General features: G+C 36.7%; 3 protein-coding genes across 6 annotated transcripts; 2 read left to right on the forward strand and 1 right to left on the reverse strand.

Moving 5' to 3' along the window:
- Positions 1-608: 608 nt before the first annotated feature.
- On the forward strand, positions 609-11,380 carry mapk14a (mitogen-activated protein kinase 14a). 3 transcript variants are annotated; one of them, XM_026249174.1, is made up of 12 exons: positions 610-1,029; positions 2,731-2,860; positions 3,541-3,599; positions 5,268-5,379; positions 5,517-5,546; positions 6,030-6,077; positions 6,186-6,300; positions 6,712-6,783; positions 7,519-7,598; positions 9,190-9,268; positions 9,668-9,841; positions 10,362-11,380. In XM_026249174.1, exons 1-12 carry the CDS (start codon positions 911-913, stop codon positions 10,427-10,429), a joined length of 1,086 nt encoding a protein of 361 aa, XP_026104959.1. In that variant the 5' UTR covers positions 610-910; the 3' UTR covers positions 10,430-11,380. The 3 variants fall into 3 exon arrangements, with proteins under 3 accessions (XP_026104961.1, XP_026104959.1, XP_026104960.1); XM_026249175.1 differs by lacking the exon at positions 7,519-7,598 and adding an exon at positions 8,288-8,367; XM_026249176.1 differs by lacking the exons at positions 9,190-9,268; positions 9,668-9,841; positions 10,362-11,380 and adding an exon at positions 7,962-8,281 and having other exon boundaries at positions 609-1,029.
- A 344-nt stretch (positions 11,381-11,724) lies between these two features.
- srpk1a (SRSF protein kinase 1a) lies at positions 11,725-23,892 on the forward strand. Of its 2 annotated transcripts, none has more exons than XM_026249173.1 (16): positions 11,725-11,799; positions 12,503-12,557; positions 13,853-13,983; positions 14,545-14,653; positions 14,763-14,850; positions 14,978-15,065; positions 15,342-15,448; positions 16,169-16,334; positions 16,529-16,554; positions 17,003-17,219; positions 17,369-17,716; positions 17,992-18,092; positions 18,483-18,590; positions 18,729-18,798; positions 20,113-20,205; positions 23,005-23,892. In XM_026249173.1, exons 1-16 carry the CDS (start codon positions 11,787-11,789, stop codon positions 23,187-23,189), a joined length of 1,905 nt encoding a protein of 634 aa, XP_026104958.1. In that variant the 5' UTR covers positions 11,725-11,786; the 3' UTR covers positions 23,190-23,892. The 2 variants fall into 2 exon arrangements, with proteins under 2 accessions (XP_026104958.1, XP_026104957.1); XM_026249172.1 differs by lacking the exon at positions 20,113-20,205 and adding an exon at positions 20,679-20,771 and having other exon boundaries at positions 11,726-11,799.
- A 314-nt stretch (positions 23,893-24,206) lies between these two features.
- lhfpl5b (LHFPL tetraspan subfamily member 5b) lies at positions 24,207-25,991 on the reverse strand. The gene is made up of 2 exons (XM_026249177.1): positions 25,406-25,991; positions 24,207-24,944 (listed from the first exon to the last, which is right to left on the reverse strand). The coding sequence occupies exons 1-2, from the start codon at positions 25,821-25,823 to the stop codon at positions 24,646-24,648; spliced, it is 717 nt and encodes a 238-aa protein (XP_026104962.1). The 5' UTR covers positions 25,824-25,991; the 3' UTR covers positions 24,207-24,645.
- Positions 25,992-26,553: the final 562 nt, after the last annotated feature.

Consider the following 26,553-nt stretch of genomic DNA (forward strand, 5'->3'; position numbering starts at 1 on the left):
CCCTGACAGGAAACCAGCCCATCTTCCAGCTCTATCAACCTCTTCCTCTGAGAAGATCCAGGTCTGCAGTCATGCAGGGTAAGGCCCACTGTGATGGGTAACACTTGTGATGTTCATTTACAAAAAATAATTATTATGCTATTTTGCTGACTTTTAAGTGCTAAGTCAAACCATTTTTCCTTCACAGATTTACTGAAGAAAAACGTAGCCTGACCTTTATAACCCAGATGCCAATGGCAAATATGACCTCTGACCCCTTCTGCCAGTCCTTAAGAGCACCTAACTGTAAAACTTTTTGTATAGTAGGTTCAATCTGCATGTTTCATTTATGCAGTAATGAGCATTCTGTAGCTCATTACTGCATTCTGTAGCTATATTTATATATCTTTTTTTCATCATGATTCTATAATAAAATATTATTATACATTAAAGTTAAGTAAAATTCAAACCACCCAAAACGTTTAGGGTGGTATAAATATTGAATTCAGAGACTTGCATTAAACGTTGCATAAAGCTTTGCAGTACATCAACAATCTCTGTGTTGCCTCCTGTGTAATGTGTAAATGTGTTGCAGGGGGCGCGCTTGGGAACTCGCATAGGCTTTTTTTTTTTTTTGCGGTGACTTTCATTTGTAGCAGGGAGAGACGCAGACGGGATAGTGCTCGAAACCACCGCGACCCGGAACCGAGCAACTTCTCAGTCAATCACATTTCAAGAATATCCGCCGCTGGCTGGCATGAACTAAACTCATCGAGGTGATTCGTTCTTTAGTGCCCGCGTGCGTCGACTTTATCGGTCGTTTACTTTCCATTTTTGATTGTTGCACGACAACTCAACCACCTTGAATCACAGGCAGGCAAACCAGGGAAAGCAGAAGTCTCAACTCGCCTCGGGCGCTCGTTCTGCAGGCATGTCGCAGAAAGAAAGACCTACTTTCCATCGACAGGAGGTCAACAAGACAATATGGGAGGTCCCTGTGCGATATCAGAATTTGTCTCCCGTCGGCTCTGGTGCATACGGAACTGTTTGGTAAATATTTCTCTGTTGTTTCGATGGCGGAACGATGTGTCCCATTCATTCTTACGGGCCCGTACAGCATTGCACTGCGTTAGCAAACTTGCTAACAAGACCAAAGTCCGTAGTTTGTTATGCAAGAGGGATTACTAGTTATAAAAAGCGGGTTAAAAGTGCTTATATTGTTGCAAAGTGTTCTATCGTGTCTAATTTATGCTTTCTAAACATTTAAAGCCGCGTATGTTGCTATAAAGCCAGATCGCGTGCACGCACGCACGCACGTATGCCACTTTAGTTGCAAGGTGATGAATCTTTGCGGTCGATATGCAATAAGATACACACGTTTAAATTGTAACTAGCGATTCAAATCGAAGATATGAACGCGATGTCCTACAAAGTTGTTTATTATTTATGAAACAGAACACACTTTTTTTATTCGCCCTACTTCGTGGCGTAGTGTGGTCTTAATGCGGACATCTGTCGGGGTCTGTCCTGAATGAGGTCACCCCACAGATGATGCATCATGCCTGTGTCCCAGAACAGAAGGCAGCTGCCGTTTGATGCGCAAAATTGCTGTCTTCGTAGGAAACTCGAGAGCTTTTGAAACGCAGCCAGAGCTGCTTGTAATTTCAAGACCGATGTCAGTGGGTCCTAGAACTTAATTTTGTCGTTTGCTTGTCGTTACACCCAGGACTGGGTTGGTCTTTTTGTTATCTTAATCTCGTGATTAATTCCTCTGGAATGCGTGTTTGGTTAATTTAGCTGCAATGAGGAAGTTTGTTGATGGTTTTGTGCTGATGTTTATTTATTTATTTATTTTGTAATGGCCCTCTGCAAACACATTTTCTATGCAATGTCACGCAATGTTTTCAGGGTATCAGCCTGATTTCTGTATTAAAGAGGAAATATGTTTTTCTGAGGAGATGTGACCTTGTTTTAACCAGTCATGTTTGTGCACATTGGGATACTTCTTTGGTTTCTTCCTTTAACTCAAAACAAGCCTTATCCCACTCTTTAATGTTTGCAAATGATTTTCAGAAGGGTCTCTGTGATATTAAACAGACAGGTGTTTGAAAGCCAGGCTCATTTTCTAAATTACTCCTACTCTGGGCAGACAGGTTGTTTATGCACCAAAGTGACTGTTGGAAGTTGCGATGCTAGGCAACCATGCTATCTAGATTATATTTCATGGGCTCCATTATTGTGTCAGGCTAATTGAATATTTGATGAACAGATTGCACAGGGTTTGAAGTGCCGGGCTCGTCTCTCAGCTCATGCAGTGCATTCAAAAAAGGGAAGCACTGAGATTTTCTTTAAAAAGATCTATTAGCTAGCTCTCAGTCAAGTTATACATGTACAATATCCTATGGTTCTTAAAAGGTTGTATCATGACCCTCACTGTTTGGACTACTGCAAAGCGTGTATCGGTGATTCTGTGACAAATTCTTAAACAATTAGTAGTTTGTGATTGGTTGCAATAGGTACTTTTTACTGTTTAGTTCCTTCTATAAACCTTGGTAGTTATTTCCACGAGGAAGTGAGAATCTGGTGGGTTTTTGTTTCGGTCTGAAATGTATGGCAAGTTAAATAAGTGCCTTTTATGTTGACTTTTACTTCCAACTGTCTTTAACTTTGTGTGGTCTTGTTGAAGCATGTTGGAGTTTCAGTTGTGCAACAAAGTGAAGTGTGACAACATGATTGAATCGTGTGTTTCAGCTCTGCATATGATGAAAAGACAGGATTGAAGGTTGCCGTGAAGAAGCTGTCAAGGCCATTTCAATCAATCATCCATGCCAAGCGGACCTACAGGGAATTGCGACTACTAAAGCATATGAAACATGAGAATGTGAGTTTGGATCAAAGGTATTATCAACCTGACAAGTCTAATATGCAGAGGAGCGGATGGTAATCCCAATTGTTAAAAGGCTTAGTTCATCCAAATATTATAATATGGCTTCTAACCTTATTAAGGTCTATGGGGCAACATAATGACCGTGAGTGAATAAGGCGACCTACAATATCTAAATTAATAAGATGTTAACAAGTTACTGCTCACAAAAAAAAAAAAAAAAATTCTGTTGGGTCCCCCAACATTATTCAGAATAAAAAATTATTGTTGGAAATTATAAAATAGAATAGGCCAATAATAGGATGTTTACAGTAAATAGCAGTGATGTGCAATTGGAAATGTGGGTTATTATACCCTTAAATCAAGCCCTGTCACTGAGCTATTGTTTGCTCAAGGGATTCTAGAACATAATATTTCTCGCTGTATCCTTGAAAACTGCAGCAAATTTTGAACCGCTCTCCTCTGTTATTCGATTTAGCCATTATTCTCTCTGTAAGAATGAAACCTGTATTAAAACATAGCAATTCCTTTCTTATTTGAAATGGTTTATTCGGGGAATTCTATAACTGCCCAATACTAGATTTCCCTTTGAGGTTATGTAAGGAAATCTTAATGCAAGACTGTACACGCTGTACTAAATGTTTCTGATTTGTGTTCTTTGCACATTATGCTTGCAGGTGATCGGCCTGCTGGATGTTTTCACGCCTGCCACCAGCCTGGAGGAGTTTAATGATGTGTGAGTCCATAAATGCTGTGTTTTTGAACGGTCTGTTTACAATCCTGAATGAATGTGGGAAAAAAAAAATGCATCACCGTTTTCATGAAAATGTTATGCAGCATGACAGTTTTCAGCATTGATAATAGTACTAAATGTTTCTTAAGCACCAAATCAGCATAGTAGAATGTTCAAGATTCAAGATTTTTAGATTTTTATTCGTCACATACAAAATTATATATAGCATATATAACCAGCAGTGAAATGTGAGTCAGGTCCGCTCCATGGACAGTGCAATTATTAAAGAAAACAACACAGATGAAAATATACATAAATAAAGCTATGTAGAAATGAAATAAAAGTAAACAATAAAAATATAAGAATATAACAGTAATCATTTCACAGTAATATTGTTTCACTGGATTTTTGATCAAATGATAAATGTAGCCTTGGTGAGTGTCTTTCAATAACATTAAAGAAGTCTTACCGACCCCAAACTTTTGAATGGTAGTATACATTCTTAAATAAGAAAAAGAAAGTGTTTGTCTGGCAACTGAAGGTGCGTCACTCCCACCACATCAGACAGCTGTGTTTATTACAATTAGAGTGATTTGGTTTTGATGTGCCATCACCCATCCTTTAGTACAGCTTTAATATAATCCCTCCTGTGTGTTCAGCGCTAATTTCTCATACAATAAATGGATGAATGCATTATTTATATTGTGCCATTTGTTACATGACTAGAAGCATGTATTCGGGCTCTTGTGGTTTTATGGAGCTTCAGGTTTCCACAGCGACAGCTTTTTGTGCTGCCTGGCTCCAGCCTAGCAGCCGTGGGATAGTGGGGAATGCTAAGGACACAGCCAGGTTGTAAAACCAGATGCTGTGGTGACTTTACATCGATTCAACTGCCAAAAATAAACCTGACGAAGGGCATTCGCACTTTGTCTGCGCAAGTAGAAGAGATGTATGTTTGTTTACTGGCTCTAATCTGTTTCTCCCCAAATCTTTGTGGGGGTTGGATGTATTTGTTGATTATCTCTAATGCAGAGTGTGCTTGTTGGGTGGAGAGTGTTTCTGGGATTAAGTAGGGTTTATTTTAAGCTCTGCTGTGTGTGTCACCACAGTTGCTCGGTTTGACCTGTAGCTCCACCTTCCTGCTAAGAGTCAGTGCTTATTTAGACTCCGTTTGTTACCATTGAGGCGCTCGTTTAATAGGTTGAAGATTATAATGATTATTATGTGACTGAATATACTGTGAGCGGCTGGTCAGGTTCAATGGTCATTACGGTTTCAAATCAGCAAAATCAAGGAAATCATCCTTCAAGAATAATTCAGTTTGGTACTCTAGAGACATTTTCTATTAGTATCAAGGTTCAAAAGAACTTCTATTGTAACAATGTAAATGTCTTTACTACTATCAATTATTTGCGCTCAGTCTAATGCATCCTTTATTTAAACAAAAAATCTTACTGACATGCAAGCATAAATATCTTGATGTTGACAGTAGTCAGCAGTTCCTCCATGGCCAAAGTTTAAGTTGTTGTTTCACTTTAGAGCACAGTCAACCGTCAACCGTCAAAGCAGAAACAAGATTAATGGATTTTTATCAAAACAGAATTAAATGTTCCATACATTTCAGGCTATGCCGTCACTCCCAATACCAGGTTAAATATTCTTGTTCTGCAGGTACCTGGTGACTCATCTAATGGGTGCTGACCTCAATAACATTGTGAAGTGTCAGAAGCTGACTGATGATCATGTTCAGTTCCTTATTTACCAGATCCTGCGAGGGCTGAAGGTGAAACTACCCTTTTTCAATTCTGTAACGATCACAAACAGAAATCTCTTAAGTCTGATATAAAAAAGACTTACTCTGGAATTTGATTCTCTCAAATAGCCTAACTCTTTATTTTTCCTTTTATTTTATTTTACCAGTACATCCATTCGGCTGACATAATTCACAGGGTAAGTATATATTCAGGCTTATGAGAAATGGCCTGCAGACTTTTTGTCCCCTCAGAAAAGTCTGTGTTGCCCCGTGGAGCCAATTCTCCCTGGCATCACCATGTTGTATGTTCAGGCCTGTTGTTGTGCAAAGACTAAAGCTAGAAATTAGTTCTAGAAAAGAATGAAAAAAAAAAAAAGTTCCACAAAAGTCACATTGGTAATGTGAAAGTAGTCCATCTTGAAAAGAGTTTGCATTACAGCTCACATAACTTATTTTTGTTTTAAACTGTTCATGTTTGAGTTCATATCCCTTTTAAAAATAAGCATTTTTATTTGTTTTTATGATCTTGAATACATTTTTAGTTTAAAAGTGTAAATTTAAATGCAAGATGTTACATCTATATATATTAAATTCATAAATAGCTGCAAATATTTATTAAAAACTGTTTGTTGTAGCAGTATAAAGAAACTGATAAGTAATATTAACTAATTGTTTCCCAGGACTTGAAACCCAGTAACCTGGCAGTAAATGAAGACTGTGAACTTAAAGTATGTCATTGTCTTTTGTTTTATAGATGTTATACTTTTGCTTATAATGTGGTTACTCAATAAATTCTGTAAATAATAATGACAGTTTTTCTCTTTGTTGTATCTCAGATCCTTGACTTTGGTCTGGCTAGACACACAGATGATGAGATGACAGGGTATGTGGCCACAAGGTGGTACCGTGCTCCAGAGATCATGCTTAACTGGATGCACTACAACATGACAGGTAACAATTTTTAAATCATATTAATGTTGAAAACATCTGTGCTGCTTAATATTTTTGTGGAAACCACAATACTTTTTTTACGGATTTTGAATAGAAATTTTAAAGAACAGCTCAGAGGTTTTTTTTGCAACAGTGTTAATGTCTTTACGGTCACTTTTGAGTTAATTCATTGTTCTGAATAAACCTATTAAACTCTTTATTCTTATTGACCCCAAATGTTGGAATGGTAGCATAGGTAAAACAACTACCAAACAAGCTGACTAGCCCATGATAATCAGCCAAAGGTTGGATTGTTACTGCTGATCCATGCCATTTTTACAGCCCTCTGTGACAAGACAGCTGGGTCGGGACATGAGAGAGGGAACATGTGCTTGCTGCCTCCACTAATTTTGTTTCTTGATTTCTTTTCAGTGGACATTTGGTCAGTGGGCTGCATCATGGCTGAGCTGTTGACAGGCAGGACTCTGTTCCCTGGCACAGATCGTATCCTTTTCCTCTCATTTCCCCTTCACTGCCTTGCAAAACACTCTTTATAAATTGCACCATGGCTCCAAGCCAGAAAATGCCTGATTTTTAAGTGCGTATTTGCTCTCATTTTGATTTAAACGTATACAAATTATGTATGTTTTTTTTAATACCACATTACAGTTTATTATTTATTTTTCTCCTCTTTCTCTGTCCTTGCAGCATGTATTTCTGCTATGGCAGAAGCTGGCAGGTCTGTCTGCCTCTTGTCTTAAACTGAACTTTTGTCCCTTTGCTTAAGCCCTGCCTTCAAGCTGCCCCACAAGACGCAACAGTGATTTGAAGAATATTTCATCCATCATTATGAGAATGCAATAAACTGCCCTGCAGGAAATTACATGACTATCTATTTCTCTCTTTCTCACTCCTAATTTCCTGACAAATGTTTTCAGGTTTCAGCTCTTGCTGTGTTTTCTCCCCTGGCTTTGCACATTTGACACTCTGTATCTTGAATGACTGCCACTCTAAATACATCTGGCTCCACAACCCATGGAACAGAAATACTTTCCAAATATTTTCCTCCTCTCACCTGTGCAACTACTTCTGACTTGCTTTTGCTGGCCAGGCTGAAAATATTCAACCTGTGATATTTTTACTAGCTTGCTCGCCTTTCCACAGATGCATTTCCTGCTTCGTTTTTGTGGCCTGTTCCTCGGTGAGCCACAGTAGTTTTCCTTCATCTTATTTTACTAGACATCGATCAGTTGAAGCTTATTATGCTTCTGGTTGGAACTCCAGGACCTGAGCTGTTAATGAAAATATCATCGGAGTCTGTGAGTTTGATATATTTAGGAAGTATGAACTTGCTAAAAATGCTCGTCTGTGTTGATTTTCAAAGTGGAAAATCCATTTTAAGCTGGCAGCTGTCATAGCTTTTATCTCCTCCAGGCTGGATTGGGATTCTTTGAATATTAAGTAAAAAAAAAATTTTTTTTTTACGTTTTTTATTTGCTATATATTTTTGTAGTATTATAAATATCTTTACAGTCATTTTTTTTAAAAATGAATTTAATTAATACAGTTAATGGTGTAAGCTGGATTTTCCAACAGGAAAATGTGTGTTGATTGTCGCTATTAAAAATAATATTTGTCCAGTGTTCTCTAACTAAACTTTAACCGTTTGGCTTCACTTTTAGATGAAGGACTGATTTGAAGTTTTGTTTGGGACTGAATCATGACATCTGAACTGAAATTGACAAGCCTGATTTTTGTCTTCCAGCTCTGCTCATGTGTTTCTGAACTGATTCTAATCCTTGTCAAAATCTCTTCCTATCCAAAGCATGACATTCCTCTCTGCTGTATATGAACACAATTTGCATGCCAGTTCCTTCTCCCTCTGTGTTAGATCCTGTCTTCCTCCCTAGAGCAGTGGTGAACCACAATATAAAGTCCAGATAACATATGATAAATATGCATTAAACTAAATTTGTTCACCGTGCGCTCCTTGACCCGGCCTTCAAAGATATAAACCAGCTTCAACAGATAATGCGACTTACAGGAACTCCACCTGCCTCTCTAATAAGCAGGATGCCTAGCCATGAGGTGAGCTCGCGGTCGCCCAGCCCTGTTTGCAGAATACCCCTCATGCCCTTTAATGAGCAGACCTCCCTTTGGAAATACAGACTGCATTTAGAAGAATTAAAAAAAAGTCCTACTAACGTATAACAAAGCAATATCACACAATCAAGAGTGCTTTTGTATGGCCCAAGTAAACACAGCCTTCTGTAATCTCTCCAGTTTCCAGCTCACTGGTGTGAAAAACCCCAGTCTGAGTTTTCCTGAAGTTAGAGAAAATAGTGCTACGCTGACTTCCAAAAAAAATCCACTTACACTGCACAATTTAACATCGAAGACTCAGAAAAGCGGAGTGATACAAATAGCGACACTGGACTGAAAACCCACTCTCACTTCATTAGAACATTTTCAAGTCGGCTTAAAACATTATTTTATGTAGAGAATGTAAGCAAATGTAATAGTGAAAATCGATTGCACCCAATGCAGTTCCACCATCTTCTCCACTTTCTGCTTTTCTCACTGCTTGCTGCTGAGCTGTCGTGAAGTTATTCACTGATCTACGTGAGCTGAAATCACTGTCTGTCATCACCAGCACAACACAGACCTCTGGCTTCTGAAGCTGTTTGTTTGCTGCATTAATCAAATGGCACTGCATGCTAACACCACAATGTTAGGATTCACAGTGTTCGCAATATATGTGCAAGTTTTCATAGTGATCAAGTCATGAATTACCAACAAGATCAATTCTTAATTGTAGTGATAACTTTAAATGAACATAGCTGATACATTGATAGTGACATTATTTGATTAACTCTGGACTGCTCATGATTCAAGTGTCTGTTTCCACAGGCTCGTACTTACATCAACTCCCTTCCTCAGATGCCCAAGAGGAATTTTGCTGAAGTGTTTATCGGGGCTAATCCACAAGGTAAAACTGTCATGTTTTGGCGAGAGAACACTGCATTTATTTGATCAGAAATACTGTAAGAGCAGTAAAATTATGAAATATGATTGCAATTTAAAAGAATGTATAAACATATTTAAAAAAGATTCCTGTGATTAGCAATGCAATGAATCTTTGATTAACAAAAAGTTCAGAAGAACAGCATTCATTTGAAATAGAAGTATTTTCTAACATTGTAACCTTTCTTTACTGTCACATTTGATAAATGTAATATGTCCTTGCAAAATTTGTAGGATTTTTTTTATGTAGTGCATTTTGTTGATTTTGTAGGTTACTTTAAATATTTTAGAGATATACATTTAATATATATATATATATATATATATATTTAATTTTGCCGAAATACTTGATTCTTTGTTTTAGCTGTGGACCTTCTAGAAATGATGCTGGTTTTGGACACCGATAAGCGCATCACAGCGGCGGAGGCTCTGGCTCACCCATACTTTGCCCAGTACCATGACCCAGATGATGAACCTGAGGCAGAGCCTTTTGACCAGAGCTTTGAGAGCCGAGAGCTTGATATTGAAGAGTGGAAACGTGAGTCAAGGGTTTTTGGTCCGTTTATATACAAATAATGCCAGTCGGCACAAGTTACTAGTGCTTTAAGCAGTTTTAACAGTTCACTGAGTTAGACCAACCCATCCCATCAACAACACACTCTCCCTCCAAAACCACATCCTCCCACCCTGAACCAGTGTTAATTTGATACTAATATATTATTATACTATGATTATAGTCATTAACTATTAAAAAAAAAAAAAAAAAATTACTATTACTAATAGAATTAGGTTTTATTTTTATAGTGATTTTAATTGTAATTCTTTTTTTGTCATTTTGTTCTGTGCTTTTGTAAAAAAAAAAAAAAAAAAAAAAGAAAAAAAAAATATATATATTAGTTTTAAAAAATATATATATTTATATTAAGGTATTTTTCATTTTATTAATTTCCAGTTAGTAACACATTAACTGTCACTTACTTTTTTGAATATAGACTTGAAGATTTTTTAATGTATGTTGCAATCATAACCTTTATTGTTTGTTCTCTGTTCCTGCTCAGGTCAGACATATGAAGAGGTGGTCAGTTTTGAGCCTCCAGTCTTTGACGGAGATGAAATGGAATCTTGACCTTTTCTTCTAGATGCCTATCAAAGCAACTGTTGTACTTCTGCAGTAATGCTGTCATTTTGCAGTATTGTAATCAGCCAGTCAGTAGGATGTTTGACTGTTTCTTTTCATATTTTTCATGTTGTCTGCTGGGCCAAACAGAAGGAATAGAAGTCATAGAAAATATTATTTTAAACATTGAATCTCTTCAAAAGAACCTGGGGATAATCATATCAACAACTATTTTTTAACCGTTTGTTTTGGTCAGTTCCATGATATTCATATATGACAGTCATGGAAGTCTACTTGTAAATGTAATATCTCCCTGAAATCCGTGGTATTCAGTTGTGCTGTTCTTTCTGTGTATAATGCATCACTTTTGCAGTACTTTTAAAATGTTCAGTAAACATTGTTTATTTAGTTTCTGTTAATATATATATATTTTTCCAAACAAACAATGAGCATTGTATTTAACAATTTTACAGTGTTCCTCATTCATCAGATTTCATAAAGATGGAATTTATTGGAGGCTCCTTTGATAGAACTAGAAAAAAAAAAAATGTAAATTGTTGCATTGGGTATTAGTAATAAATTTAGGCTATTTGTAAATATATTTTTCATAAAGCTTTTGGAATCTGTAGCTGTTTTATTTCTGATCTTTTTCACATTGTTTGTGTACGTTTCATAGGGAGAGATAGTGTGTGTGTGTGTGTGTGTGTGAGTGTGAGTGTGTCCACCAGAGGTTGCTACTTTGAACTGTATTCGTCTGATTCTGCCTCCAGTAGCTCTTTTTAAAACGCTATTACCGGTAACTGAATGTTCAAATATGAAAGCGGAGCAAGATATTTATACTGTTGGAGGTGGTATTTATGAACCTCAAAAGCTGCAACTCTTTTCTTTAGCACCTGACAGAAAACACGGAATCAAACACACCATTGTTTACTGAAAATAAAGGCCGATATTTTTCAGAAACTTCTGCTTCTTTGTTATGATTGTTTATTTTAGGTTGAACAATAGAGTAAGGTCATTATTGACCTTTTATACGCAATATCTTGGGTCTGAATTTCATTAAAAAAAAATTATGACCAATGCATATTTAAGACTTTCTTCGATCTCTAAGAGAGCGTAACCATAATTTACCTGATACTTTTCGTCCCGTGGATTTACCTGTGCTTTGCTTTTGTGTGTTTACCAAAATAATCGTTTGGTAACATTTTTTAATTCGATGTATAATTGCGCAATCACATACATTAAAAAATTACTGTGACGAATTAAAAAAAAAAGACAGTTCTCACCATGAGCGTTCAAGAGTCAAGATGCGCGTGTCCGAGGGGCGCGCATGCGCAGTGCCACCCAAGCCGCTAACTAAGGGGCCAACATGGAGAGAAAAGGTAATCTCTTTCTTGACTTTCTCTGAATAATATTTTCCTTATTTGATGCTATAGCTATTATATATGAGGCAAAGTGACTAACTTGCATTCGGACTCAAACGAGTAGTGTAATATTAAAGAAAAAAGGCGCATTTTTCCTTATATTGGGACGCATGAGCTGGTGTCTTTAGCGTTAGCATTTAACGTTAGCCACTCGGTCTGCAGCTGAAGTGAGATACATTTATTTTCATCACGCCCCCAAGGGCACGTTTTATTTGGTTTGTATAGGCTTTACTTTAAGCGATGTCACATCCCCCTTTTGATTTAAATAGACGTTAATCGTATGAGTAACGTTAGGCGCGTGCACGTATCATGGATGAGAGTTAAAAGCTTCTGTTTTCCTCCTTGCTGTCGTGGAAACTTCAGTAATTTATTTCCTCCAAGCCTGGTTTTGCGTCCATGTTTCTGGCGCTGTAAGAATAGATAAAAATATTAATGTTATTAAAGAGCCACGTCTGCACTCGTGTAAAGCGTTCAGTTCCTTGTCACAATGTAAACACCCAGCTGTGTATTGTTTATGTGAATTATATAAGATCACTATAACCGGTCTGTGTCTCCCCTGTATTATGGTCGGGCTATGTTTGACTGTCTTTGAGCAACTGAGTTTAAGTGATTTTTATTAATAGTTTCATTGTCATATGCTGGATCTCATTTGTTACTCCAGTTCTGGCACTTCAGGCAAGGAAGAAACGGGCCAAAGCCAAGAAGTCGACCAAGAAGTGAGTTTGTCCTTTATTATCTTGTTTTTTCCTGCTCATATTTATCTGGCTGATCATTTGGATTTTTAAAATAAGAATGACACTACACCTAAGAAGGTGCCTATATATAAACTGCATCATGCACTGTTAAACATTTAGCTGGGATGTGATTATTGGCCATGAAGATATTGGGAACCATAATTTGGTGTACAATGGTGTCTGTAGACTTAAAAGTATTTATGTATGTCCTGGAAGTTGCAGAGTGGGCTGTTAAATGCAGTGTCACTTTAGACGCCACTGTTTTTGTGGACAGAATGAGTCATGAATGAGATTATTCAATCTTAACTGTTGAACCATGTTCATTTGATAATATTTTGGCTGAATGAAGTCATCGTTTTTGGCCTGAACAGTATCGAGTTGCACTTACTTTCACTTCAGTTTTTTTTAAAATGATATAACGAGTGTTTTTCTTGCATGGGTTAAACCCTGGTAAGACTTTTTACTCAATAGTGTGTCAACATTGTATCTATTGAAAGAGTTTATGTGGTAGAAAACGAAACGCTGGCTGTGTGCACATTGTGTTTCTTGGATTTAGATTCAGTTGACTGATTCAGATGAAGTTTCATTCAGAAGAGTTTTTACAGGTCAATTTTATTTATTTACGAATTCCGAATATGGGTCACCATACTTGGCTGTAGGTCACGTCACTTTCACTTAATAATAATGGTTCGACATGGGGATTTTGGCATAAAACCTATTTTTTTTTTTTATTGTTAAAATGTTTTTCCAATCTTCATGTGAGGAACATTTTAATAATCTAAAGAACCATTTTTTTTTACATTGTAAAGAATTTTTTTTTTGGACGCTTGTTTTTTTTAAGAATACAGATTGTTTTAAAGCAGCATAGCAGCAATTTTTTTCGATCAGGATTCAGTATTTTTACTTATAATTCCAACTTCTGTTTCACCTATAAAGCAATTCTACAAAACATTTTATATATATATATATATATATATATATATATATATATATATATATATAGCTGCATTATTCATCTCTTTGAATAAATGTGTTTTTGTTGTAGTTAAATATAGTCTTTATGTAGGTCCTTTGATTAAAACATCACAGAAATGAAATGAAAACGCATGCTGAAAACGCTGTCAGAATGTTTTTACCTTGTAAAAATTAGCATCATAGGGTCTTTTAATGTAAGATGTCTGCTTTATGAGAGCTTAAACTGTAAGAGGGCCTCCCTATATAGACTGTGCTGTAATGCTTGTCCATTGACCTAAATGAAATGTGCTATCATCTCTCAGGCCAGCACATCCTCCACGCGGGGCATCACAACAGCAGCAGCCTCCTACAGAGACCCAGATACAGGAGCCTGATGAGGAAATCCTGGGCTCTGACGATGAAGAGCAAGAAGATCCTAATGACTACTGCAAAGGTTGAAGACAAAGCTCTATACTTTCTTTTTAACAGCAGAAGTTACAGCTTGACAGCAGAAGTTACAGCTTGATCTATAGACGAGACTTAAAATTGCTGAAATGACATGACTAGAGGCGCTTCCTTGTTTCACAGTTGTTGTTGTTTTTTTCGTGTTTTTTTTCTTGCAAGTATCTGTTGGTGAAACTAAAATTCTTCCTAAAAGTGCATAATTACTGTACACTACAAAAGAAATGGATATTTGGTTAGAAATGGATATTTGGTACTGTAAATACAGGAATGTCATCATCCTCTGCGTGTTCCAGGTGTGATTTTTTTATTTTTTATTTATTTATTTATTTTTTTATATAAAATGGTTGTGATGCTATAAGTGTTCACTTTGTTTTATTATTTACTTATTTTTTTTAAATGTCAATAGTCTGGTCAAGTTCTAATTTCTAATGTATTTTAAATTGATTGCTCAAAATCGGGCCCTAACCAAATAACCATGAAACCTACCCTTAAAGACAACCGATGAGCTTTCTGATTACAAGCTGAAGGATTGCGGTTCTGCTTTGTTCAGGCGGATATCACCATGTGAAAATAGGGGACCTCTTAAATGGCAAATACCACGTGATCCGGAAGCTGGGATGGGGGCATTTCTCTACTGTGTGGCTGGCCTGGGACATCCAGTAAGAGCTGTGTCATTTTTAATAACATGAGATGCATTATAATGTGCCAAAATCACATATGCATGATCCAGTTTTTCTCTTTTTTTTTTTTTTTTCTTCTGATTTGCAGAGGGAAGCGGTTTGTTGCAATGAAGGTAGTTAAGAGTGCAGAGCATTACACTGAAACAGCTGTGGATGAAATAAAGCTACTCAGATCTGTAAGTATGCAAAGAAACGAGAATATGTTTTTTCTTCATTTATTCAGGCAAGCATATTTTGGTATATCACTGAACCAGGATGCTTAGTTTTATTTATTTATTTGTCTGGTGTGTTTTTTGTTTTAAGGTCAGAAATACAGACCCTGATGATCCAAACAGAGAGATGGTTGTGCAGTTACTGGATGACTTCAAGGTCTCAGGGGCCAATGGGACTCGTATCCTTGAATGTGAAGAATGTTGTGTGTAGCTGTGTGTGTGAGAGAAAATGGGTCAAGAAGTCTTCAAGCAGGTGTCTTGTGCTATTTTAAGATACCACAAATTCTTTTACAAGGGCACGTGTGAATGCTGACTTTGAAAGAGTTGTTGCTTTGTAGCGATTTTGCTGAGTGAAGCTGTTCTGATATCATGTTTTTCAGTTAGAAGTTGTACATTTGTTCCTACCAACAGCAGATTCCATTTTAAAACTGTTGGATCTTAACTTGACCTTTCAGATGTCTGCATGGTGTTTGAAGTTCTAGGGCACCACTTGCTTAAATGGATTATCAAGTCCAACTATCAAGGCTTACCTCTGCCCTGTGTCAAGAGCATCATTCGACAGGTAATGCAGTTACCTCACTGCACAACCAGATCAGTGTTCACATCATTATGGTTGGATTAATTAACTGCTGTCCTGGATTCAGTGGATCAGTTTACAGATGAATCATTAGGGGTTTACAGTCTTGCTTAAAGGGTTTGGTTTAATTGAAAAGTCAGAAGTATCTTTTTGTTTTTTTGTTTTTAATTTTTTTTAATCACTAGAACAGACATGTTTGTAAGGGATAATGTGCAGGACTGCCAGATGTTTATTTCTAAGAATTTAATACTTTTATTTAGCAAGGATGCATTTAATTTATCAAAAGTGACATGCTGAAAAAACTATTGCTAAGAATTTGTTCACATTAAAATGAGCATCATGTGACACTAAAGACAACATAACTGTTTTAACTTTATTTTTAATCAAATAAATACAGAATTGGTTAGCATAAGAGACTTCTTAAAAAAAAAAAAAATGTGCTGGGATTTTTCTCTTTTAGAATCGTAAGCAATCAGATTCATCCTTTTCAGAGAGCTGTGAATAACCAATAATAATAATGTAATAATTTTGTTGCATTGTTTTAAAGTACTGTATTCTTAATATTCAGCGTTATATTATGTATCTTTTGGTTTTATGATTTATATGCCTTGTTGTATATTATTTTGTGTTGCCCCAGGATGTTCAGAAAGATGCTAATATATATTTTCTATAGTTGTTTGAATCACTGCATTTTTGAAATCTCAGGTTATTCAAGGTCTGGATTACCTGCACACCAAGTGTCAAATCATCCACACAGACATCAAGCCAGAGAACATTCTCATGAACGTAGATGAGCTGTATATCAGGCGGTTGGCTGCAGAAGCCACTGAGTGGCAGAAAGCAGGCGCTCCCCCTCCATCTGGGTCAGCAGGTACGACAGCTCTGCTTACAGACTCACACAGTGAAGCATGCTTTTACACGGCTTCAACCAGTTGCAAATAATTGTGTAAACTTTTCCCTTGGTAGTAGTTTTTCACATTCTCTATAGGATATTGTTCTTAAAATTGGTTTACTTTGCAAGCCATCATTGAGTTACAGTGACTTATGATGATATTTATTTTCCAGTGAGCACTGCCCCAGCACCTAAACAGGTACGTTTCATTTCAATTTATTTTTATTGTTTTAATGTCCCAAAGAAAACTATTCAATCATTCTCTTTCTTTCTGTAGTTCCCTGAAAATAATCTTGAATTGCTGCTCCCAATGTTAAGAATGTTCTGGGTTATTTACAACTTAAAATCTTGGCACTGTAATTGTGAAGACTTTTGTAATGATGCAAAGTATTTCCATTTTAAATGCTTATGAAAGAATCCGGAAAAAAACCATCAAGGTTTTCACAAAAATAAAGCAGCACAAATGTTTTCAATATGTATAGTAATAAATGTTTCTTGAGCAGCAAATTAGCGTATTTTTTTTTTTGTATCCAAATAAATGCAGCTTTGTTAAGAATGAGTCTTGTTTCATCTGACAAAAAAAAAAAACTAAATATTTGCATGGTAGTGTGATTTTATTTGTCATAACCTGGAATTTTCTTCCTCAGGCACCAAAAATGTCAAAAAACAAGAAAAAGAAGCTAAAGAAGAAGCAGAAGCGTCAAGCTGAGCTACTAGAGAAGTGCATTATGGACTTGGAGGAGATGGAGATTGGGCCTGAAGGCAAAGAGGAAGAGGACGATGACCCAGAATCCCCCAAATCCCCCTTCTGTGTCCCACTAAGGCAGGCTTCCCTGCAGGACATTGCTAATGAGGACACAATAAGTTAGTTTCTATTTGTATCAGTTATTTTTTTTTTATAGTGCTAGAGTTAGAGTTTTTTAGAGTTTGCTTTTATTTACAATTTAAGTACAAAATAGCTGCTATTAACACATCTCCATTATATTTCTGTTTCTCTACTTCTCACATAATAGTGGAGACCAGAGAGAGACTAACCTCAGATGCTTCACTTGAGCTCAGCTGTAACGGCTGTATGCACTCCAGTCAAACACAGCCTGAGGAGGATGATCAAGGAGACCAGCCACATGGCCAACAGCTACAGGAGGACCACCATAATGCAAACACAGGCCCAGAGGACACCGTTCAAAGCATGTACGAGTACTGTAATGGGGCAGAGTCCCCTGAACTGGACCAGGCTGGCTACAGCAATGGCAATTCAGGCCGAGAGCATCTAGAGGAAGGAGAGATGCCACCTGGAGAGCAAGATCAGCAGAAGACTAGAACCAGAGCCAGGGAACAGAACAAGGATAAGATAAAGAACGGTAAATTTTCTATGGCTTTTTAATTCTTTTAATCTTTTTATTTTATTTTATTTTTTTATATAAATTGCATGATTCTTACATGCTTGTAACAGTGTGTATTAAAAGGGTAGTTCACATAAAAAATGAAGTGTCATTATTTGCTCACGCTCATGTCGTTCCTAATCGGGAATACTGTTATTTTTATGTCAGTACATTGTGAGCTTTTAAATTTTACAATGACAATTCATAGTAACCACATGTGACTGTTTTTGATTTGCTTTTTCCTCTTCTTTCAGATAAGTTGTCATCTGGAAGCTTATTGATCAACCCACTGGACCCACTTAACGCAGACAAGATCAAGGTCAAGATTGCTGACCTTGGCAACGCCTGCTGGGTGGTAAGAATCTTAATAACCCAATGAAGTCCAAATTATAGTCATTTATTTGTTCAAACCGCAAATTAGAATGATTTCTGACAAATTGTGATGCTTTCATTGTATTAAATACTCATTTAAAATAGTAATATATCACAATATTACTGTTTTCCACATTTATGAGCATGAAAACTTAAATGTTATTGTATGAACACATTTTCTAACTTATTTTGAAAACATTAAAACATATTGGCCCCAAACTACTGAACAGTAGTGTACATTTTTTTGGTTGAGTGTGGACTGATAAATGGAGCACGGACATTTATTAAGAAAGAAAATATAGACAGGTTTTTTATTTATTTATTTATATTAAGTATTCAAAATGATGATTTATTTGAATTCTCTGCTCTTCAGCACAAGCACTTTACTGAAGACATTCAGACCCGACAGTACCGCTCTCTGGAGGTGCTGCTGGGATCAGGGTACAGCACGCCCGCGGACATATGGAGCACAGCCTGCATGGTGAGAAGCTACACATGGTCCTTCATCAGTTTGTTAATCAGCTTTACTTTTACATAAATCCACAGGCATCCTTGGGGGAACAGGTAAATCAATTAGGTAACAGTTAAGACCTGATATTGGATTGCTCTCTCTTTTCAGGCATTTGAATTGGCCACTGGTGATTATTTGTTTGAGCCCCACTCTGGTGAAGATTACTCGAGAGATGAAGGTAATGCAACATTTCTTCCTTCTGCCTGAATTACAAAAATTATGAATATTCCCTCCATTGCATTTACTGAGGAAAGAAATACAGTAATAATTAATCTGGATAACAGATGCATGTACATGCCTACAGTGAGGGACATAACCATCATTTTATTTATAAACAATTTACTGCAATTGACTGACAATCACATTAATGTCTCACTACAGGCACTATGCAATAGAATTTAAACACCTGCTTAATTATTTATTGTGTGTTGTTTTCTTCTGTCTTAATATGAATTGATATTACACTGCTTCAAGAGCTGTGATCCTGTGGTTATTTCCCTGCTAACAATCAGAGCCTGTTGTTAAAATGCATGAAGACCCTGTCTCTTCTTTAAACCTCTTCATAATCACTTCCTTCACCTCCACTATTTGCCCTTTTGACCCATGTTTCTTCATTTTTCCTGGTGTTCTATAGTTAGTTGATGCTGTAACTAAATAGACTAAGATGCGTATTTTGCATGCCTTAGAAATGTATGAGTGTGGGAAGAACTTGTAAACGTAAAACCTAATTTAGTATCCATCTGTCGATCTTAGTTAACAGTTTCTAAGGCATGCTGTCATCTGTGATCGTATTATCTTTGCACTGGAGTGGAAATGCTGTTTAAAAAGACCTTGGTGATTATGTTAGTCATGATCAGAATTAGCATGCTTTGAACCGCTAAGTGGATGTTGCTTTTGGTGTAATACACAAAGGCAAAGAGAAACTCCATACTTACCAAGTGAAATTTCAGATCATTCTATTGATTTCGAATGTTAATAATTTCATGGGGCTCAAAGCATAAAGGCTATAGAGGTTAAGCATTTGGTTGTAAATTGTGCATTGTGATGCTTTCACTTTGTATATATGTGAGGTATTTAGCAGGATTTGGTCAGACCAGAAGTCAAACTGGAGAGAGTAGTAATGATTCATTGAACTCCTGCTTAGAACATACTCTTGTGTTAGACCACATTGCACTTGAATCAGCTGATGTAATTTTCCTAAAACCTTCCAAGTTCAGTCGTGTCAAAGAGAATGGAGTTATTGAATTCTCCTATAATTTTCATTATTGTATTCCATTGAGCCTTGTAATAAACATAAATAGTCTGACTGGAGACACTGATGTAAGATTCCCTTTTAAACTTGTAATCTGTAATTCTGGCCCTCTGTCATTTGCCTTTTGTCATGTGAGTTTGTCCTTTTTTTATTTTTTTAAATACTGTCCTGGTTCTTTCTGCTTTTCCCCATTCCATGATCATTTTCTCTTACTGTCTATCTTCCCTCTCTCTCTCTCAGACCACCTTGCTCTGATTATCGAGCTTTTGGGGAATATCCCCCATCACTATGCTCTGAGTGGGAAATTTTCACAGGAATATTTCAGCCGTAAAGGTACGCCTGTCAGTCAGGAAGAGCCCTGCCCCGAGAGAGGGGTTTGAAGGGGAAGAGAGGAGATCCAGCAGCTCCATTCACAGCACGTTATGATAAAATCTTCTTCAGAAAATGTCCGGTTGTTCACAAAGAGGCTTTTCTTACAAGTTTGAGGTGGCCGTCATAACAATAGATGAACTATTGTAGTTTCAGAGCCACAGAATTGTGGCATGATTCTGAATTAGCTTGAAACTCTATAAGAAGCAGGATAACATCAAAAACACTTCAGCATTACGCAAGTCTAGTTCTTCTTAAAATCTTTCATCTGGATCTCTTATGTGAAAATACGTCTGTGATGGATATGGTTGGGTCTCCTTGCCTTCCTTCTCATCTCTGTTCTCTCAGGATGGGTGAATGACTGTATTAACACTGTCTGATCAAGTTGTCCAATTCCCTCCCCCCACCCCCTTGATCCTCTCTGTGTGTGATGGTAGACCACATTGCTTTGGTCATTGAACTGCTGGGAGCCATCCCACGCAAACTCATATTGACCGGAAAATATTCCAAGGAGTTTTTCTCCAAGAAAGGTAATACGGCCCTTATGAATACATTTTTATACCTAATCATTATGCTTTCACTTCAGATGATTAAATTGCATTGTAAACTTAAATGTTAAATATAAATTGTGTGTCAAATGTTGTTCAGATGTTTGGGGTTGATAACTTTTTTTTATGGTTTTGAAGTCTCTTGTGTTCACCAAGGCAGCATTTATTTGATTTATTTATATTTTTTATTTGTATTATGTTTCAATATGTTATTTATTCCTGTGACGGCAAAGGTACTTAAGTAACTTTTATTATCTGTTGAAAATAGTTGTGCTGCTTAAAATTTTTGTGGAAACCATGAAGGTTCAAAAGAACAACACTTATTTGAAATGGAAATCTTTTCGAACAATGTAAAAGCCTCCTTTGATCAATTTATTGCTACACTGTAAAAAAAAAAAAAAAAAGGCAGTGGTTGCCAGCTGTGGTTGCCAGAATTATAATGTAAAAAATATGGTAACACCATTGTAGGTTTAACAGTTTTACCTTAAATTTACAGTTTAATACCCTAATTTTACTGATATAATGTTAATATACCAACTTATTGAAGTACTGAAATCTGGATTGTACCTTTTGTAATACACTGGTAACCACCAAAAGCAAGTGGTGATGAGAAAGTCACTGATGAAACAAAGCCCATCACAAGCAGCTTTTAAATATTTAGATACATAGAAGGTGCACAGTGTCATTAACTGAAATATGCAATAAACATTAATTTAACAACATTATATGTAAAATACAACCCTTTATAAACATGACAGAAAAAAAATAAGAAGAAACATGGTTATTTCAAAGAAATGCTACGCAGAGAATTCTGGGAACGTAAGTTTACGTTTTTTCCCCGTACATTTTACAGGAAATTACTGTTAAATATTTAACAGGTTTGTACTGTAGAATTTTGTTTTTTTTTACCATTAAACTCAGTCATTCTCTACATTGTAGTTTGCTGAATAAATAACTGTTTAAAAAAAAAAATAATACTGACCCCAAACTTTGAATGGCAGTGTATCTATAATCATTTCAAAGCAAAGCCTCAAGGATAGATGTTTTGGATTTGGATTTTTTATTTTACAGTTAACATGAAATCAGAATTTAGAATTTATTGGACATTTCTGTCCACAATTTACCAGTGTACATTATCCCAAAAAACTGTCTTTGTATAAAAACAATTTTTTCTTTTGAATATACTTTTGCTCTGTATTGCACCACATTATTATTTAAAAATTAAGTTTAATGTTGATTTTATGTGGTTTTGTGGGGGAAAATGTTAATGCCAGAGTGTAGGGATGCTCCAATCGATCTGTCGGGAGAACTGTATCTGCCAATAATCACATTTTATGACTTAATCCGTACTCCCTAAACTTGGCCGATCTCATGAAATGATCGAAATTTGATAACGTATACATGTGAGGACGTACATGATGGGTGGGGACATAAATGATTTGGCGCCGCGACCACGTCATCGCCGGCGCGGAATAAGGGCTTGAATTTCATTGAGGGATTCTGTTATTCCCCCAGCTTCCGTGCTTGTAAGGCAAAAAATCCCACAAATATTTCAGCGTAAAATACACTCAAGACAGATGACGGAATGTATAATATTCACAACCTTTTGAGTCTTCCAAATTGAAACATTCAATGCTCCATTCAATACTGTGTGAGACCCCTTCCTGTGAGCTCACAGCCAAAGCGCGCCTACATAGAACCGCAGCTTAGAGTGTGCGACTATAAAATGATGTTGTGTTGTGCCTTATTGTGCGTAAATGGCCAAATACATACAAAATTGTCAAAATGACCATCTTGATGAGTATTCATGTTAAAAAGTCGATTTATACAAAACTCTGTCAGTCGATAGGCTATTAAGTGAATGTAAACAATTGAGAAACAACTTGTTTTAACAGTTAGAGTCGTGCATGAGGTCTCAAAGACAGTGACCTAAATAAACCTGCTGCTGTATGTCATTGTTTATTAATACATTGAAGACTCTAACCATTGTTATTTTAGCGTTAAATAGATTATTCAGTTTCTGTGGTATTTCTGTACCTGATCTGTATCGCCCGATCACCATGATTAGAAATTGGTACTCTGTATCATCTGCAAAAAATTGGAGCAACCCTACCAGAATATTGCAAAAAACATACTGCATGGAATGACAAAATACTGCGAAACAAAATACTGCATGGAATGAGAAGCCTGGTCTCTAAGCGTGTGTCTTCTGTAGGTGACCTGAAGCACATCACTAAACTGAAGCCGTGGGGTTTGCTGGAAGTTCTGATGGATAAATACGAGTGGTCTCGGGAGGAGGCCGAGATCTTCACTGATTTCCTGCTTCCAATGCTGGAGCTGCTGCCAGAGAAAAGAGCCACTGCTGCTGACTGTCTGCGACACCCTTGGCTTGCCCTTTAGTGTCCTCGTGCTGTCACTGCACATACTTCAGGCCCTGAACTCAAGAGACTGCAACAGATCACTTTCCAGTTTATAGAGCATATCGGCATAGTCATTTTTCTTCTGTTAATTTGAGTGATTTCATTTGCTTGGCTCATCAGAGGAATAGTAAACCTGCCTTTTTTTGTTTTGGCAGTTTTCTTTCTTCAGGTTTTTTTGTGAGGGTTACTCCAGCCTTAAGCCCACTGCCGTCCCTCTTATTTTGGTAAAGGATGAAATGTAGACTTAGAAGGCACCTGTTTAGGTATCTGAGATATTTTCTGAGGTCATATAAAATTGCGATGGGCGATCAGTTTTTTTTTTTTTTTATCGCTAATATATGAGATACAGTCCAGTCCCCCTGAGTACCGACCACTCAGGCTCCAGTGCAATGCACAAGAGATCATTTTGTTACTTGTAGTTTTCAGAGTGGAAAAGTAATGGTGTGAATTGTTTGGTTTACCTTTATGACTGTAGAGTATAAGTTAAGGTTGTTTCTGTTCTGCGTCAAGATTCGCCACACCTCTCTCAGCTGTGTTTATTAATTCAGTAGGTTTTGATCTTGTCTGCCCCAGATTCGATTTTAAAGAGCTGAAATCTTCTCACTCATGGTCAGTACATTTTGTGTACACATGATGCTTCCACATAAAGTAAAAGGGCCACCAAAAGTGAAATTTTGGGGGGGGGGAACAAAAAAAAAAACATTTATTGTCAGAGTGTGTGTTGTATGTATGATTTATGTGTGCGCGCATGTGCATGCGTGTGTGTCTGTATATATGTGTACCAAAGAGTTTGCCTTGATCTGTATATTACAGCCATGTACAGTTTTTAAAAGAAATCCTACTATTGCATCTAAGCTAAGATTATTTAGCTGGATAGAAGTGTTTTAATAAAGCATTTGGAAGATGGATGCACCTGTTTGTTTGATTTGCTTTTATTAAAAAAACAAAAAAACAACAACCTTGAAATGATATAAATTGGAGGTAAAAACGGCAGGGTACTTTTCATTGTAATACACACTGATCTTTTGGAAAGATAAAAGTAAAGATTAAAGCAAGATGTTATATTGCTAAGTATGTGCAAAACAATTGATTGTTTCAATAGCTATTTAGTACAGTAAAACTGGGTTTGTCAATCTGGGATTCAGTTAAAAAAAAAAAAAAGTTATTTACTATAAATGTCCAGTTCCGTGTCCACTGCAGTTCAGATCTTTTGGATTCAGGCTTTATCTATAAACAAAAGGAGACAACAACACTAAAATTGTGCGTTTAAAAATTCTTCAAGTTACTGCAACCTAAATATAGTCATGAATTATTTAGTAGGATAGATACTTGACATGATTTATGGATAATTATTTTATTATTAATCTAATGATACATTAATAAATTCATCAGCACATTCTGTCCAATTCATAGCCAGTGTAACTTAATGTTCTGCTCTAAATTATGAGTTGTAAATACATTTTAATTATTCTCAAAATCATTCCAATACTTCTCTTACCGTTACCCTCCACCTCGAAGTCATCTGGCAGCAGATTGTCTTGCCGGTTGCCCAGAGTGAAAGCAAGCAGTGCCAGTAACGCTGAGTCCAGGATGCTGATAATGCCTAAAATATAAGCCCAGCGAATGGTGCAGTTCCCCAGCGTGTACTTGTCTGTCCTCTCACCACACATCCGCTTTACCTCCGGGGCATCCCAGCCGTCCGGATAAATCATACAACCCATCACCATCAACACAGCTACAACATCAAGTGCAAAGGTTACGTTTTTCCATAACTTTTCCCTTTAAATGCCTACAATATCCATTTATTTAGATTAGAGGCAGTATTGCATTTTTCACTATAACTTTGTGAGTGATAGACGCACAGTTGATGATGCTTTTAAATGTTGACAGACAGCTGCAGGTTTACTACAGACGGATGCTGTCACGGAATGCACAGATACTGATTAGCATTCAAATCTTTTTCATACTGTTTATTTTAACTAAACTAATCACCTTTCCCTTTAAGACAGTGCAACCGTCCCTCACAGCCTCATGATCAATAGCAAATAAATAAGTACACGAATGTCTAACCTTATACAGGTGTCTACCCTTAGTAAATATATTCATACAAATGTTTCAAATTTTGTAGTTTCATCTTTTTAAACAGCTTTAATTTTTTACTTATTAACAAGGCTAACTAGTAAACACTTTGCTCACCTGAAGATGTTTGCATCCATGCGCATATCTTGTACACACTTGCAGAGTTGCAGAAGAAGAAAAGACCCAAGCACACAATGGTGCCTACGATAAGGAGCATTGAGGTGCCTACAAAAAACATAGCAGTCCTGAAAGCCCCTGAGGGGATCGAACCAAAATCAAACACACTTCCTTTGCAGACCAATTCGGAGGTGATGGGGTTGCCAATACAATAGTGAAAAAGCCCAAAGTATCCAGCCTGCGGGGTGTTTACACTATCACCAATCCAGTAGGGCTGAATGAAGACCACCACGGTAATGATGGCGAAGCATATGGTGAAAACAGCCCACAAGACACCGATGGCCCGGGCATTTCTCACATAATTGGTGTGGTAGATTTTGGCAGCCTCTTGGGCTGGAAGCATATTCTCATTCGCCATTATTAAATATACATATATCCAGCGAGATTAGAAGTCTGTAGATATTTTTCAAAGAAAAAAAAATTAAAAGCTAGTTCAGAATCCAGACAGCTACAGACAGCTCTTATATTATAGCAGTTCAAATAAAATGATTAAATCAGCTTTTCTTCGAAGAAGTCCAAAGGCTAGGGAGATCGTCACCACTGGAATAGTGTCTGAAACAACACTGTTGCCAACAAAGGTGTCAGTTTTTAAATTATTAATGGTAAATTAAGATGAGGAATAAGGTGGCAACAATGACCTGTTAGATGCTGTAATCAGATATGTTTGTTACTTCACAGTAAAAGAACAGCTTTTGTGTTGTAGGAACAACACAGACTATATATTTGTAAAAAGTTGTAGTCAACACCTCTTACCAAATCTATGTAACACAGCAGATTTTATATATATATATATATAATATAAAGAATGTCTACCAGAACAAAAAGAAAGAAATAATAAAAGAGGGATCATTGCTAATGAGGTTTCATGAGTAATATAAATAAACAGTCAATGTATCTCTGTCAGTAATTTATTGCTCAGAAGGGAATTTGTCAGAAAAGATAGTCAACAACAAAGACTGCTCTCTGATGTTTGTGATCCTCTCGGGTGTGATGTGAAGCCTTTGCTTTGTAGGTCAAGAATTACAAAGATATCAAAGGCATGATATGTAAACCGAACCCTTGAACATCACACAATGCTGCAACAGCAA

Source organism: Carassius auratus, unplaced genomic scaffold, assembly GCF_003368295.1.
Source record: "Carassius auratus strain Wakin unplaced genomic scaffold, ASM336829v1 scaf_tig00020493, whole genome shotgun sequence".
In the NCBI taxonomy this organism is placed as follows: domain Eukaryota; kingdom Metazoa; phylum Chordata; class Actinopteri; order Cypriniformes; family Cyprinidae; genus Carassius; species Carassius auratus.

Excerpts from the sequence above, each read along its gene's own strand:
- mapk14a (XM_026249174.1), top strand. The coding sequence starts at position 911 with ATGTCGCAGAAAGAAAGACCTACTTTCCATCGACAGGAGGTCAACAAG. Across the intron at positions 5,380-5,516 it reads AGATCCTGCGAGGGCTGAAG|TACATCCATTCGGCTGACAT; the intron begins GTGAAACTACCC and ends TTATTTTACCAG. Across the intron at positions 6,301-6,711 it reads GATGCACTACAACATGACAG|TGGACATTTGGTCAGTGGGC; the intron begins GTAACAATTTTT and ends ATTTCTTTTCAG.
- srpk1a (XM_026249173.1), top strand. Across the intron at positions 17,717-17,991 it reads CAAGGATAAGATAAAGAACG|ATAAGTTGTCATCTGGAAGC; the intron begins GTAAATTTTCTA and ends CTCTTCTTTCAG. Across the intron at positions 20,206-23,004 it reads GGAATATTTCAGCCGTAAAG|GTGACCTGAAGCACATCACT; the intron begins GTACGCCTGTCA and ends TGTCTTCTGTAG.
- lhfpl5b (XM_026249177.1), bottom strand. The coding sequence starts at position 25,823 with ATGGCGAATGAGAATATGCTTCCAGCCCAAGAGGCTGCCAAAATCTAC. Across the intron at positions 24,945-25,405 it reads ATGGATGCAAACATCTTCAG|CTGTGTTGATGGTGATGGGT; the intron begins GTGAGCAAAGTG and ends TTGATGTTGTAG.